The sequence below is a fragment of the Aphelocoma coerulescens genome, chromosome 3 (genome assembly GCF_041296385.1).
Source record: "Aphelocoma coerulescens isolate FSJ_1873_10779 chromosome 3, UR_Acoe_1.0, whole genome shotgun sequence".
NCBI lineage: Eukaryota > Metazoa > Chordata > Aves > Passeriformes > Corvidae > Aphelocoma > Aphelocoma coerulescens.
Window position 1 is genome coordinate 2,538,302 of NC_091016.1, and position 15,023 is coordinate 2,553,324.

Consider the following 15,023-nt stretch of genomic DNA (forward strand, 5'->3'; position numbering starts at 1 on the left):
TGAGCTCGAGTAATGATGTGGGGGGAAGTCAGAACTGGAGGTGCCAAGGGAGGGTTCAGTCCCGTCCAACCTAAATCTGACCTGCAAACCTCCATTTCCTCCATCCTAGAAATTCCTAAGGACAGGTGGAGCAGGAAGAGCCCAACCCAAGCACACCCACTGCCTCTCAAACCAGCTATCAACTCATTTTAGCGTATTTTTCCCCCCAAAAAGCACAGAAAGATGCAAGCCATCACTGCTGAAGTCAACCCCAAACCCATTTATTATTTAAAACCTAGTTAGTACAAAAAGATTCGAAATCCATAAAACCCCAAGTCCGTGGAAACTGTGCAAACTCAACCCTTATTTCCGGGAGCGTTTGTGCTCGATGAGCAGCACGATGAGTCTGTTCCGAAGGAACTTGATTTCCTTCGCATAGGACCTGCAAAATAAATCCTTGAGCTTCTGGCGCAGGACTCTGAGGGAAGGCAGGTTGTGGCAGCTGGGAATGTTCAGCAAGCTCTCAAAGAACTCTTTCCACAGGTCAGCATTGGCAAGCCTGCAAAAAAGGACAAAAACCCATCCAAGAAGTGCTAAATTCAGCTGTTAAAATACTCATTTTTGCTCTACTCCCAGTTAGAAAAGCTGTGACAGAACCAGCCTCGAATGTGGTACTAAACGTGGGTTTCTAGGAAACCTAGGCAAAGGTTTGGAGAATATTTTGGACACCTACCTCCTGAAGGTTCCCTCAGGCTTCCAGACCCCATTGTCGTCCTTGAGGCGCATGTAGGTCCCGAAGAGCAGGCAGTACACCGTGGCTGCGATCCCAAAGTAGTCTGTCTGAACCAAAACCACACCAGTTCCGTGTCAAAAACACACCCAGAGCACTGAAACGGAGCTGAAAACACCCCGTGGAGAGGGAGAAGCTCTGCAAGAGGCTACAACTCTGGTAGAGTCCAATTTTTTGGTGTGCAGGAAGCTCCGAGATTTCAGGCCGTCCCTTACCTGGTAGTTCCATGGTTTGTTTGTCAGCATTTCCACACACTGGAACCCAGATGTTTCACACCTGGCAGTGAAGGCTGTTCCCTCAGGAAAGAGCTTCATGTCGATGCTCTGACCCAGGTCAATGAGGGTCAGGCCATGGCAGAGCCCATCAATGTCACACGTGTCGTTGTCCAGGAACCTTCAACCACAACAAGAAACAACCCCCTCAGTGTCTCCAGGCTCCCATATGGTGGCACCTGGTGACAACAGGAGACACTTGCCTTTCTCCCAGGATGAAGTTGTCAGGTTTGATGTCCCCGTGGATGATTTTGCAGCTGTGCAGCTCCTCCACCATGTGAAGGATTTTGACAGCAAAGTAGATGACGAGGGCTTGGGGCATCACCTTCTCCGGGAGCTTCTTGTAAATGTTGACGGCATTCTGGAAGTCAGAGACACACAGCATGGATTAAAGAACAACATATCCCCAAAAGAAGGCAAATCAAGTGCAGGAAACACTCCCAAAGAGCAGAGATGCTCCAGAGCAGAAGCTGGTGGCACTCACGAGCAGCGTTCCGTAGTTGTGGAGCTCCCCCACCAAAATGCTGCCGTTGGAGAAGAAATGGGCGGAATAGAAGTGGATGTAGAGGTGGCGCACGCTGGGGCTCAGCCTCTCCAGCAGCTGGCTGGCAATGTAGAACTCCCAAGGGTTGGCAGGTTTCTGGACCTGGAAGAAAGAGGGGGATTTCCTGGGAAAATCTGGGAGTGTTAGAAGCTGGAGTTCCTCTCAGGTTGGGTTTTGTTGCTGGTTTTTAATGGCAGATCAGGCATCTTCCCTTATCCCAGAATGGTTTGGGTTGGGAAGGAACTTAAGATGATCCATTTGCACCCCCTGCCATGGCACACTTTCCCTCTTCCCCAGGTTGCTCCAAGCCCCAATGTCCAGCCTGGCCTTGGACACTTCCAGGGATGGGGCAGCCACAGCTCTGGGAAAGCTGTGCCAGGGCCTCCCCACCCTCACAGTAATTAACCTCAGGATGATAAACTCCATCATTAATCTTCTCAAATCAAGACTTCAATCCCATGCTACAATTCCACACACTCTGTGTATCCCTGATGCTCCAAAGAAAACATAAATCACCTTCTGTCCTGAAAAAGTTTCTCTCCAGAGGTTAAAGAAGGGCTTTAATTTTTTCCTGAAGGACTAAATGTTGGAGAAAAGATCCATAAAAAGATGCCAGAGGCAGATCTGACATGGAAAGGCCAAGGATGTGTGTGAATCCACCCAGGGGGAAGGTCAGACTCCAGAATTATTCCAGGAGAACTGTTGTGGCCCAACACCACTGACCTTGAATATCACTTTCTGATTGTTCCGAGGGTTGCTGGCATCCAGGATGGAAGCTTGATAGACTTGGGCAAAAGCTCCCTCTCCGACCAAGCAATCCATGTGGAATGAGCTGGAACCTTTAAAAGATTATCATTAAATCCTGCCTGCCAACTCCACAGAGGAAAAACAGGAGAAAAAAGAGAAGAGCACCAGCCTAAATGAATTATTTAATCCTAGATCAAGTTCTTCCCTAAAAATTTCTTCCTGCTAGGAACAGGACAGAGCAGGAGTGCTGGAAGTGACACACACTCAACCCCAGTGTTTCTATTTTTGCTTGACCCCCTGGAAGCAGTCAAATTCCAAAGGGCATGCCCTGAAAAGTAAACACTAATGTTTAAGTCCCACAGGGATGTTGCAATCCCTGTCCTACAGCTTTTGTTGACACGGGCCCGCTGCTGTTCCACACAAAGCTGGAGAGCTATGGCCCAGTTTACAGGGAAAACTGGGAAAAATGCCTCATCCAACAGGCTCATGCTACAAAAGACAAACAGGCCAACCCCAGGCCTAATTCCCAACCTGAGGCTGAGATAATCTGGATATACACACAGAAGGAAGCTGAATTCCCAGATACTTCCAAGAAGTTTTCCCATAAAAAGTTTCAAGAAATGCTTTCCATGAAGAGTTGGAAGGAGCTCTTACCCAGTGAGAGTTCAGCCTTCAGTTTGATGGATGGAAGAGGAGATTTCCACTCAAAGTAGTTGGCGTAGGTGTGGAGCGGTTTCGGAAGCTCCGACAAGAACTTGCCAACCAATTCCGTGTCCCAAGGGTTCTCAACAAGGACTTCATGGAAAAAAGGGAAGTGTTTAAGCTCTGGGTGGCATTCCAAGGAAGTAACACAAGCTTGGGCTTGAATGAGCATCACTGACTTAAAGAAAATAATAAACCAAAAAAACCCCAGGAGGGATAAGTGAAGCATTCCTTGATTTTCACACTCCAGCTTTTGCACCTGCCCAGAAATCCAGAGTTTCCCAAAGTGTTTGAGCCTCAGTGAGCCCAGAACCTGTCAGGATTCCAAGTATTCCTGTACTCTGGAGTATCCACAGCAATGTGCAATCCAGGTACAACCCACACTCATCCCTCCTCACAATCCTTGCAGGTGAGCAGCAACCTCCTTGCAGTAATCATGGAATCGCTCCCTCCAGTGCACAAAGCACTGCCCTTGGAATCCAGGGAAGAAAACCAGGGAATGCTGGGTACCTGCAGGTCTCCCAGTCCGGGCTGTCCTGTCCTGCCCAGCTCCACACAGCCTCTCCTGGGAAGTTCTATCCACTCCAAGGGAGGAGGAATATCCAGTTCTGCTTGGAGCTGTCTCCTCATGCAGTCGTTGGGAAGCAGCTGCAGCAATTCCCTGGATTCCAGTCCCTTGTTTCAGAAGGTTTCCATGAAGCTCTCTCTGTTCAGGGATGTGTTCAAGAATAGGCCTATGGATTTAAACAAAATACAATTAATTATTAATAATATTAACATAGGATTATATTATTAACCTTCTGCCTTGGTGGTTTAACACCTTCGGGGAGCAAAAATGTGTCAAATGCCACCATGGCCAACACTGAGGTGAATAAAATGGAATTTTCTTAGGAAAACTAGATTTGGTCAAGCCGTGTTACCCATTCATGTCCAAGTTCATCAAGAGAAGAAAACAGTGGATTTTTGGCCAGTTAGTTTTTAATTTCAGTGAGGCAAAACTTAAATCCTGGAAGGCTTTCTGGGGCATGGTCACCAAACCCAGGTCCATTTACCCCCAGAGTGATGGGATGAGTGTTGGGCAGAGCCAGGCTGACACAAACACAGTGGAAAACCTTGGAAAACTTGGACTGGGAGCAGTATACCTTAACTTCTTGGCCTTTGGCTGCCTGTGTAGTTCTCCAGAGAACTCCAAATCCATTTGAGGCAAATTTTCCTCACAGGCTGAACGAAGGGAACAGCAACAAGAGCAAATCAATGTTTATTTCCCCAAAAGCAGGAATATTTTGAGTATTCTCACCCAGCAGCTCTGAAAGCTGCTGCCACAAAAACCAGAACTCAACAAAGCCTCATTTCAAACATCCAAGTTAAAATAAAAGCTGGATTTCTCCAGGGAGCAGATTCCAAGACTTAAAATGTGCAGAGCAGCATAGAGGTGCTCCCAGATGGGATTCAGCAAATGTTTGGATATTCCCAACCCCTTGGAATGGTTCACAGCAGCAGCTGGACACAAAAAGCCTCTTGTCCCTCACCACCTCCTCTTATCCCAGTTAAAAATCCTTGGAGAGCTGGTGAGCTCCTGTTCCACAGGGAATGTGGACTCAGGAGTGACAGCAGTGGGAGCCACACTTGGGTGGGATTTGGGCAGAAATGGAGTCATGAGGCACCAAATTCAATGTTTTCCACCCAAAATAGTCCTTATTTTACCTCTGTCCTCCAAAGGGGGCCTCGAAGGAGCTGCCAGGTAATTAAAGGGTGTGGACATGAGCCGGGCAGCTCGGGCAAAGTCCCTGGTGTTGTCTGGACTGGGAGCCAGGGCTTTGTTTCTGCAGGGGCCATTCCACACCGTGTAATCATCCCGCAGGAATTCCGTGGTTCCCATTTCTTCCTAGGCAGGAAGGAAAAAAAAAACCAAAAAAAACGAGATTTAAAATTAAACCATCCAAGTTATCCTGAAATATAACCTAAATCCCATGTTTCCATAGTTTTAGACTAGGTCTAAATGTTGGTAATAATCAAAGCCACAGCAAAATACCAGACTACCCAAAATTGCCATGAGAGCCTGGAAAAGCTAATCCCTGGGAAGGGATCATTTCTATCCAAGTTTTATCCATCTCCTTGGCTATGGAAGCTGCGAGGTGGCTGCTGGAAGATGAAATGTCTCTTCCTCCCCCAAACTGATGCCAAATCCACACATTTGAGAGGTGGAGTTCTCCATCAGTTTTCTGTCAATCAACAATCAAAAAAGCTCATCCTGGTGGCAGGAAATGGGAAAAGGTATCCAGCCTTCAGCTAGGCATCATTCCTAAGGATACTGTGGGACTGGGATAGAACAGAGGTGAATCCACCCACACTGGCAACCCTCATAAGTGAATAACCAACTTCCAAGGCTAATCCCTGCAGGATCACCACTCACTTCTGCTGCACAGTCGGTCAAGGGACGTTCTCCAAAAGTTCTGGGCTCTTCTGGTTTGCTCTTGTGCTGTGGGATCCTGAAAAATGACCCCAAAAGTTTAGAACAGCTTTTCCCCAGGAGCTTTGCCAGGCATGACAGAGGTTTGTTTGTTTTAACCTGAATTTTTACTTTTATTTTAAGAGCCCCATTCGCAGTGACTTGGAGAAGCTGCAGCAGCTCAGTTATCCCCAAGTTCTCTGGAGAATGAGGAGCTTCCAAGCACTGTCCAAACAGGGAAGTTGTGCAATCCCAGAGTAGCAACTCCTGCTTTTCTCCTGCCACTCCAGGCAGCTGCCACAAGTTGTATCTGAGCCAATCCTGGCACAGCCACAGCAAAGTCTCATGGAAAGGGATCAATTTGCTCCGTGATTTTTAAGGAGCTGAGCTCAGCTGCTCCTTTTTCCCTCCTTACCTGCTGTTCTCCTTCTCCTCCTCATCCTCAAAGATGGCAAATGCAGGAGTGACAGGGACAACAATGTTGGTTTTCAAACATCCACCAGGCTCTGCAAATAAGAGATAAGAGGGGTTATCTTCACCCAATAAAGATTATTTAAACAGCCACATTCTCCCCCCTGTCCAGGCACGTGATGCTCAGGGCTCCATCCAGCTGCACCTGCAGAGTTCCCACTCCAATCACCTTTCCTATGAACTCTTGGAAAGAAGATTTTTCCAGCCTGAACCCAGTTATGAAATCTCACTCTTGTAAGCTCCTGGGGTTCAGACTGGCATCGCTCTTCCAGCAAGGACTGGTGGGAGGCGACAATGGGAAATAAAGGATGGAATTCCATGGACTGAGAAAATAAAGAGCACACACCACTTCTTTTGCAAAAGGCTTCAAATTGTTCCTCGCTGTCTTCCAGGGCAGATGGCTCAGGCAAGAAGGGTGTTTGGAACATATCCATGAGAACACCTAAGAAAGAAAGAAATAATAAAGGAATAAATAATAAACAACACTCCCAGAAAAAGAAATTTTCAGAGGTTCTTCCATTGTGTAGTCGTCAAATCAAATGCCAATTAACTCTAACAGCCTTCAATGCTAATTAATAATAACATCCTTATAATTTATCTGCGGTCAATAACCAATTGCTCCTCCCTCTTGCATTTAAACACCCCAGACAACTGAACAGACACAGGAAGGGCCAATTTGGCCAACACACACTTGGCCCTTTTTATTTGCTCTCCAAGGTCAAATTCCAAGTTCCCTAAGGGAGCAAATCCTCCTTTAATTTCTTAGATTTTTTTAAAACTTAGATATTTGGAAGACTAATGAATGCCACAAACTTTTGGGGTTTATTTTTTTGTTTTTATTCAGCTCAGCATCAACCAGAGCTGACTATGAGCTTCCAAATTAGTGTGGTTTAGGTCTTCACCTCCCAAACAGGATTCCCTGACACAAGCCACTCACTCCCAAAGAAGCCTGGCAGTGATTTATCCAGGAATTGGTGGGATGTGGCTGCTGGGATGTTGTTACAACATCCATTTCTGGTCAGGTTTTGGGTCACACAGACAATATCCCCACAGACAATTAATGATTTTATGTTATTTTCCTCTTTGAATGGTGCACATGCCCATCCCTAGACAGCTCCCTTGGCTAGAAAAGGCTCCATTACCATTTCCAGGGAAGACCCCACTGACGCCAAGGGAAGGAAAACTTTATTCCAGTCCTTACCCAAGGCTTCCTTCGTGTGGACCGTGGGCGACGGCTGCACCTTGAAGGGCGTTGTTGTCCCCACTGCTCCTCCCAGTGAGGTGTTGGGGGTGGCTTGGGAAATATTTCCAGAGGCAAAGGAGGAATTCCCAGCTCTGGAGGCTGGAAAAGACAATGGCAAGATCATTCCTGAAGGAGCCTGGGATTTTTTATGAGCATTCCAGCAAAATGTTAGTGAGGGAAGTAAACAAGAGGGGCAGCAGCGACGCAGAATTTGGGGAGAGATTTTGGCTTGTTCAGAGGTTTGCATGGCAGATTCCCAAGGGAGGCTGTCCTGGAGGGCAAGAGGGACTTGGGACAGCTGGGTGACCTCCAAGGAATCCACCTGCAATTCCCAGGAATGCTCTGTCCCAACACAGAAAGTGAAGAAGGAAGCCAGCGAGGACAAACAGTGATTCCCAACTAGCTCCAAAAGGAACTGCTCAGAACGTGGGAACAGGGACTGGATCCATGGAATGGATAGAGAGACCCTGCCCAAACATGCAGGGATGGAGTTTGGGAAGTCAGGAAGCTTTTCCAGGGTTGGAACTGGTGTCCACATGCAATTAACGATTCCCAGCTGGGAACAGGCATGCCGATGGCATCGGTCTTCTTCCAAAGGTTCCTCACCTTCCTTCACATGCACAGCAGGAGTTAATCCAGTGGATCCCTTGTTAGGGGACCTTCAGAAGAAAGAGTCACAACATTACCTTGGAATAAAAGCTATTTAAATCCCATTTTAATCCCTATTTCAAGGAAGTGAGAGGTCCTTTAGACTATTATCAAAGATCACCCCAGAAAGCTTGTCCTGCAGCTGCCAATATCCTGGGATGCAGCAGAGTCCTTTAAAAAGCTTAAAATGCATCAAATGCTCTCCTCGGACACAGTTTGCCCCCAGGGAATTCCAGAATGTGGGTGAATAACTGTTCCCACCTTGGCCAAGTCCACTGAGCCACCCTTGCTTTGCCAGCCTGGGTTTCTCCCTTTGCACCCCAATTTCGTGGCCAAGTCCCACAGCAAAAGTGCAGGAGAGAAATACCAGCACTTTTTAATCTTTCTCTGGAGACCTTGGAGTGGGATCTGCAGGAGCAAAGCTCTTCCTGGGGTTTATTCCAGGCATGCCAGGGCCAGCCAGGCATTATGCACTGACTTTCCTCTTATTGCAATTAAACCACGGGGTAAAAGGAATTAAAAATGGCTATGAGTACCAAGTTTGATCTAAGCTTAATAAATACTGGTTTCAGGTCAGGTTTTTTTTCCAGAAGGGGAAGAAAGGCTTCTTTTTAGCTAATTCCCAGCTCCCAGTGTGGAGCCTGAGGACACAATTGCAGAGGAGGAGCCTGTTCACACTCACAGTTCTCCTGTACTCTGAGGCAGAGCTGGGTCGGGATGAGCCCGTTCCTGAGCTGGAGCAGCGCTGAAGGGAGGGTGCAGCAAACTCTTCTGGAGCTCTCCAAGCTCTGCCCGAGCTCCAGCTGGGTCCTTCTCCTCTGGTGCTTCCCAGGGGGAGGCAGCTGGGGTGCAGTCACCGAGAGGCTTCGCTGGCTGCGGGGTGGGAGTGGTGGCTAGTGGCACCTGGAACTGGGGCTGCTCCAGCACCAGAGCTTGGGACTTTGGCACATCCAGCCCTGGAGCAGGTGCCATCCAGTTTCCTGGCACGTGGGATGTGCTGGGCCTCACAGGTGGGGGCACCTTTTAGGGATGAGAAATGTTCTGTGACACCCAAATTCCCCCCAAATGCAGCCATTCCCGTTTTCCCTGCCAGTTCCACACGGCCAGAACATAACAGAACCTTTAGGGATGAGAAACCCTCAAAATCCCCCCCCAAGTACAGCCATTCCTATTTTCCCTGTCAGTTCCACATGCCCAGAACACAAGGGAACATCCATCTGCACCTCAAACTAAACTGTGGAGAAGCAAAGCCACACTTTGGGGTGAAACCTTTAAAATCTGCGTGTTGCAAGTTGTGTCAGGTTTCCACACTGGTATGGCAGCCTCAGCCTCCAGACTGGGTTAACAACCAGCACTGGCTCCTACAGCACAGCTGGATTTTGTGCAATACGCCCAGGCAGAGCATTCCTGTCCATCCCAGAACCCACTCACCAGCCTCTGATTTGGCTCAGCTGCTGGTTCCAGTCTCGTTTCCTCCAGGCTTCTGGAGAGCTGGGTCAGCTGGTCCAGCTTCTGCTGCAGGGCTTGGAGCTCCAGGACTGCCGACTCCTTTTTCTTCATGGAGTCTTTCTTCTCCTCCTCTGAGGATTAAACAACGGTATGAAATGAATATACATGGTCTGTACAACACACTGATGGCTCACTCTGCCTCCTGGCGCCTCAGGAGAGGCACCACTGATGTGGCATTGAATAGAGGAGCCCAAAGGATGAGCTTAGCCAGGAAACAGCCCTTTGGAGAGCTGGAAAAAGGAGGATACCCAGTTCCTGCTGCCTCCTGAGGAGCTCATATTTCCTGAAGTATCTCTTGGCCCTCAGCTCCTCGAAGGAGAGCTCAGAGCCTTCGCACAGGAGCAGGTTCTTGTCGTACATCGGGACCTGCTCCCACCCCGTGGCACCCGACGGCGCCTTCGGCACAACCTCGGACTTGGAGATGTAGGTCACGTAGTTCCTGGGAGGGAAAGGGAGGAAAGGGCCAGGCTTGGGGGATTTGGCCTGGGAGAGAGCTCATTTTCCCACAGTGGGACTTTCAAAGGACCACCCAACCACTTACACTTCTTTTCCAGCAGCACAGGACTGGGAACCAGCAGCATCCAGACCCTAAAGCAGGGAAATAAAACACCAAAAAATAAAATGAAATTCAAGCAGCACAACTGGCACAGACTCCATTGCTAATATTATTCCTGCAATTCTGGGAATGTGTCGGGCCACTGAGCGTACCCCAGTGCTTCCCAGCTGAGGCATTCCTATGGAGATGTGATGCTTGCAGCACGAAAACAGCAGCAATATCATCTCAATGTCAGTTTTAAGATACACCAGATACACACATTCTATTTTATCCTTATTCAGCCAAGCTCAGCAACCTAAACTCCCCATGAAACATCTTTTGCAAATAATTCGTTATTTACCTGATTTTTGCAGGGATTAGGACTTGAAACACCTTTTGGGGGAGCCATTTGATTTGCAGCATGGGAAGTCTGAAGTGGTTTTACAACAGCAGCATCTGGCACAAGAAACATAATAGAAATATTTCCTACTCATTAATGAGTAAAAATCGTTTGCTCCTTTGTAAATTTTGATTAATTTGAAGCACTGGAAAATTAATAACTTGCTTTGGATACGTTGCCCTCAAGCATTTTTTTCGGTAAAGAGGGGAAATGAAGGGGTTTCTACAGGGAATTTGTTTTCTTCGGTGACAAAACTCACTCACTGAGGTAAAAAATTTATTTAGTGTAGCTACAGATCAGACAGGACTCTTCATCCTCACCTTGCAAAGGAGGATTCCGAGGATCATAACTCTGCAGGGAGCTAAATTGCAAAAAAACCCTCGGTTATTACCATGAAATCACCTGTCCCTCACCCCTCCCCACCTCCCAGCAACCTTGGATTTCCTTGTACAATCATGCCATGAAATGTAACACTGAAAACCATGATTTTTACTGTATATGGACATCTCCAGAGCTGCAAAACTACAGCTTGCAAGAGGCATCAGGAGAACAGAATTGGGCATTTGTTTTATGTTGTACATTACATTTTACTTTTGGTTTTTTCCATTTAACTTCCCAGAATTAAATGCTAAACTCCAAGACTCAGCTCAAGAATTTGCTTCGCTCTGGGGTATTTTTTAATATACATCCCAAAACACCCAATAAATACTGAACAGTAAATAAACATTGTTAAGTTTCCACCTCCCTTTACCAAAAATAAGCACACAGGAAAAAGACAATTAACCACACGCTACCCATGGTTAATTATAAGCACCATGAGCACTGAATAAAGTAGAAGAAGCCCCAGCATTACCAGTGGAGCTGCTGCAGGTTCTCCCGGGGCTGTGCCTGGTTGAGGAGCCCTTTCTGGAGAACAGCTCCTGCTCCCTGCACGTTGCCTTCCCTCAGGAGCAGCTGAGCCCAGGCCAGATAGAAATCCGAGGTCTTGGCTCCGATTCCCTGCCCGTGCAGGTACTCAAAGTACTGGCAAGGGGAAGAGATGAACTCTGCCTGCCCAACACAAATGCACAAAGCCATCAGCACCTCCAAAAACATCCAAGGGAATTGCAGGCAAAATAAAAAACATTAGGATTTCTTAGTTATCATCATAGGAAAGCATCATTTTCTAAGGATAAGAGCAGCTAAGACACATCCCTCAAGCTACACAGCTTAAAAAGCACACTGTGCTCCAGCAAGACTCAGCTGTTCTGCACAGGATCAGAATTCCTGAGGCCTCCTGCTCCTTCCAAAGCTCCTTGCAGTCCCAGAACTGCAGCATGAGTATTTGAGGACAGTTTAATGCCCCAAAAACCGCAGCTGTACCCACCAGCTTGACGCAGTAGCTCACAAACCGCGGGTCCTGGTGGTACCTCTTGTCGCCCACGAACACCTTCAGCAGCTCCTCCAGGAGCCCGGGCCAGCGGCTCTGCTTCTCTTGGAGCGGGAGACATTCCTCTGCCCACTGCAGGTACCTGCAAAACATTCCGGAGTCAGCTCCGAGCCAGGGATGGGGCAACAGCGGGGCAGGGACGGGGCAACAGCGGGGCAGGGACGGGGCAGGGACGGGGCAGGGACGGGGCAGGGACGGGGCAGGGACGGGGCAGGGACGGGGCAGGGACGGGGCACCAGCCAGGCCGGGGATGGGACACGCGGAGCCAGGGCCGAGCTCACCTGTCCCACGGCTCCAGCGGGTCAGGCCCTCGGTAATTCCGGATCTGAGCCTCGTAATCCCTGCAGAGAAGAAGCCGGGATCAGAGACGGTGGGAAGCGCCCGGGACAGGCGGAGGCTCTGCCACCCCCACGGCCGCACGCGGCTGCGGCATCTGCACAGCTGAGGGGGACGGGGCACCCCCCAATGCCGCTCCCCATCCCGTTATCCCGCTCCCCATCCCGCTATCCCGCTCCCCATCCCGTTCTCCCGCTCCCCATCCCGTTCTCCCGCTCACCGCCCGGGCCCGTCCATGCCCGCCCGCCCCAACCGCTCCCGCCGATTCAAACTGGCCGCGCGCAGCCCCCGCCGCCTGCTATTGGCCAGCCCTCGGCCCGCCCCTTCCTCCCATTGGCCGCTGACCCCGTCAATCACGCGGGAAACCCCGCCCACCGCACCGCCCGCAGGTGCTGCTCCCACGGCGGCCGCTGGAATGCGGCCCGGGCGCATCCCCAAGGGAAAAGGGGACACAAAATGAGGAATGGGGAAGTAAAAGAGGAACGCTGGGCAACGCACGCGAGGAGCAGCCCTCACTCCTCTCCTCAGCCTCGTTGCTCACCTCCAAGCCTTGCACGCTATCAGGGAGCAGCCCCAACCCTGTCCCGTCATTAACTCGGAGATATTCCACGGTTTTTCCGAACTGCTGAATTTATTGCGCTGAAGAGTCGCTTCGTTCAGCACACACCGGCCCACAGAGCTGCATAGAAAAGCGCTGCGATACAATTCCAGTTACAAGAAGGAGTTATTCCAGAACATACTGCCCAGGCGCCGTCCCTCTCCGGGCACAGCCGGGTACTCCGACTGCCCCCCGCATTCCAGACGTTTATACAGGACTTTACGTGAGATAAAGCTCCTTCACAGACAAAGCTGCTTGTTCCCACCGTGTAACCCGGGCCCCACGCGTAGGAGCAGCCAGGGAACACCTGGACAGCCGGGAATCAGCTCCATTCCCTGATCCCCCCTCAAGCCGCGCTCTCGGAACTCGGGCTCCTGGGAACAGCCGAGGTGGGGGACAAGTTTAGGATCTCTTCAAAGGAAGGGCCTTCCTCCTCCAGGGGTATCTCTGCCTCGAACATGCGCTGCAGCAGAGCATCCACTGTCCTGTATCCTGGTGGGACAAAAGAATTCCCTGTAAGCACCAGATCTGCTCCTCTGGATACCTTCAAGGTTGCTGTTTTAAAACAGGCAAGAAAATCCCCCAAATCACATTCCCTGCTGTTCCATCCCACCTGCCTGAAGTACTGTGAGCCCTTCTCGAGGATAAGGCCATTATCTGGGATTTTAAACCCTTCTATTCCCACACAATGGATACCTGCAGTACAGCAAGAAAGCCAAGAGAAGGAGGAGAACAGTCATCGAGCCAGAGCAAAGGAGGATACAGTCACCCCGTGATCCAAGGCAGCAGGAACGCAAAGCCCACAGAGGAGGGAGAAAGGAAAACAGGTGTCTTGGCACAGCAGGACCTCGGCCACCAGGGCAGTGTCTCCAGAGGGAGGTTAATGAAGACAAGGGACACACAAGGGCCAAGGTGGGACAGGAGAAGCTGCTACAGAAGTAAAAACAAACAGCAAACATCAAATGTCCACAGTTGTCCCAAAGGCTCCAGGTGGGTTTTGGCTGCTTTCATAGCCCCGAGGGAGCAGCAGGACTCGGGAGCTTCTCCCAAGGAAGAGCTGGGACCCTTGGGCCTGGACCCCCTGGAGGGTCACACTTACGTTTGGAGGCAATTTTGAACAGCAGCCCTTTGCTCTGTGGCTTTGTTCCACCTTCCCCCTCCAGCTCGTGCTCCGCACTCTCCATGTTGTCAAGGAGCTGCTCATCCCGGAGCTCATCCCTGCACAGGAAGGGCCAGGAATTACCTGGGAAGGGGGCACACCCTACCCTGGGAGCCCAGCAGCGATGGGTTCCCAGTGGGGCAGGACAAGCACCAGCCCTGGGGTTATTTTCCAGCATCTCTCCTGTCCTCTGGGCTGGAAGAGCCACGGGAGGCAGCAAAGCCAACACCAGTGGCCTTCTACTGGCACTTAAACCAGCAGAGGAGCCAGAACTTCATGTCAGGGAAGAGGAATCCCCATTTTTAAGGAAGATCAGCCAGAACTTTGTGACGAGGAAGGGGAATCTCAGCTCACACCTCGACACAGAGGGTGCTTTTCCCTCATCACTGGTGCCAAATTGGCCACATCCACATTCATTAGGGGGCTTACTCTTGAACTCCCATTCCCAGCTCCTGGATTTTCTGCTTAATGGCAGTTTCCACTTCACTCTTCTCCAGGGAATATTCCACAAAGAAAGCTTCCAAGATGAACGACACAAAGATACTGAAAGAAACGATGAGCAGAATGAAGGCAGCACTTCCTCACTGGCATTGCCCATCTCAGTATTCCCAGGCTCATTTCCCAGTGCTCCATCCGCTCCAGGCCAGAGCAGTGCCCAGTGGGGACAAGAATGCAGCAGATCCCTCTAAACACATCCCACCTGCCTGCCATGGGTGACCCCGGGCCCACCAGCAGGAGCTTTCTCCTCCTCAGCCCCCGCTCCAAGGCGCAGCAGCCCCAGGTGTGACCGGCCAGGATGAGGAGGGGGCGGTTCCTGCCAAAGGCCGCTCTCAGAGGGTTCCCCGGGCACAGCTGTGCAGGGAGCTGCTGGTCCAGAGGGGCAATGGGGGCATCCCGAGTGTCCCTCCAGGGACGATGGTCGGAGCATCCAGCAGGAGCTGGGGAGCAGCCGCAGGCACCTGGGCACAGAGCACTGCTCCCAGAAAACACCCAGGGAAAACCCCTCGTGCCAAGGGGCAGCACCTGAGCAGGCAGGGCAGCATGTGGGGTCCTGGGGAAACATTCCACTTTCCCCTTTCATCTTGGCAGCCCTTCCCCAGTGCCCCCAGAAAAAGGGGTGTTGTGAGGAGAAAAGGGATTTAAACGGAGGGAAAAAACTTCCTTTTCCATAATTGTCTGTGTTTAAATTGAGGGGGAACCCCCTTCCCCTGC

At 50.3% G+C, this 15,023-nt stretch overlaps 1 protein-coding gene across 7 annotated transcripts; it reads right to left on the bottom strand.

The window, feature by feature from the left end:
- Positions 1 to 239: 239 nt before the first annotated feature.
- Positions 240 to 14,530, bottom strand: BUB1 (BUB1 mitotic checkpoint serine/threonine kinase). 7 transcript variants are annotated; one of them, XM_069008788.1, is made up of 28 exons: positions 14,512 to 14,530; positions 14,241 to 14,354; positions 13,752 to 13,870; positions 12,596 to 13,144; positions 12,000 to 12,059; positions 11,656 to 11,800; positions 11,143 to 11,339; positions 10,610 to 10,650; positions 10,251 to 10,345; positions 9,896 to 9,942; positions 9,603 to 9,793; positions 9,277 to 9,425; positions 8,528 to 8,865; positions 7,804 to 7,856; positions 7,156 to 7,296; positions 6,301 to 6,396; positions 5,899 to 5,989; positions 5,448 to 5,523; positions 4,739 to 4,919; positions 4,177 to 4,255; positions 3,545 to 3,768; positions 2,987 to 3,127; positions 2,309 to 2,424; positions 1,526 to 1,687; positions 1,245 to 1,402; positions 985 to 1,162; positions 713 to 819; positions 240 to 538 (listed from the first exon to the last, which is right to left on the bottom strand). In XM_069008788.1, exons 4-28 carry the CDS (start codon positions 12,643 to 12,645, stop codon positions 343 to 345), a joined length of 3,312 nt encoding a protein of 1,103 aa, XP_068864889.1. In that variant the 5' UTR covers positions 12,646 to 13,144; positions 13,752 to 13,870; positions 14,241 to 14,354; positions 14,512 to 14,530; the 3' UTR covers positions 240 to 342. The 7 variants fall into 7 exon arrangements, with proteins under 7 accessions (XP_068864889.1, XP_068864888.1, XP_068864894.1 ...); XM_069008787.1 differs by lacking the exon at positions 14,512 to 14,530 and having other exon boundaries at positions 14,241 to 14,424; XM_069008793.1 differs by lacking the exon at positions 14,512 to 14,530 and having other exon boundaries at positions 8,528 to 8,718; positions 14,241 to 14,423.
- Positions 14,531 to 15,023: the final 493 nt, after the last annotated feature.

Bases quoted from the DNA above. Each gene is read 5' to 3' on its own strand.
- BUB1 (XM_069008788.1), bottom strand. From the start codon at position 12,645: ATGACGGGACAGGGTTGGGGCTGCTCCCTGATAGCGTGCAAGGCTTGG. The intron at 9,794-9,895 runs GTAAGTGGTTGG...TTTCCCTCCCAG, and splicing joins TGTGCTGCTGGAAAAGAAGT to GAACTACGTGACCTACATCT. The intron at 4,920-5,447 runs GTGAGTGGTGAT...CTTCCTGCCTAG, and splicing joins TGACCGACTGTGCAGCAGAA to GAAGAAATGGGAACCACGGA.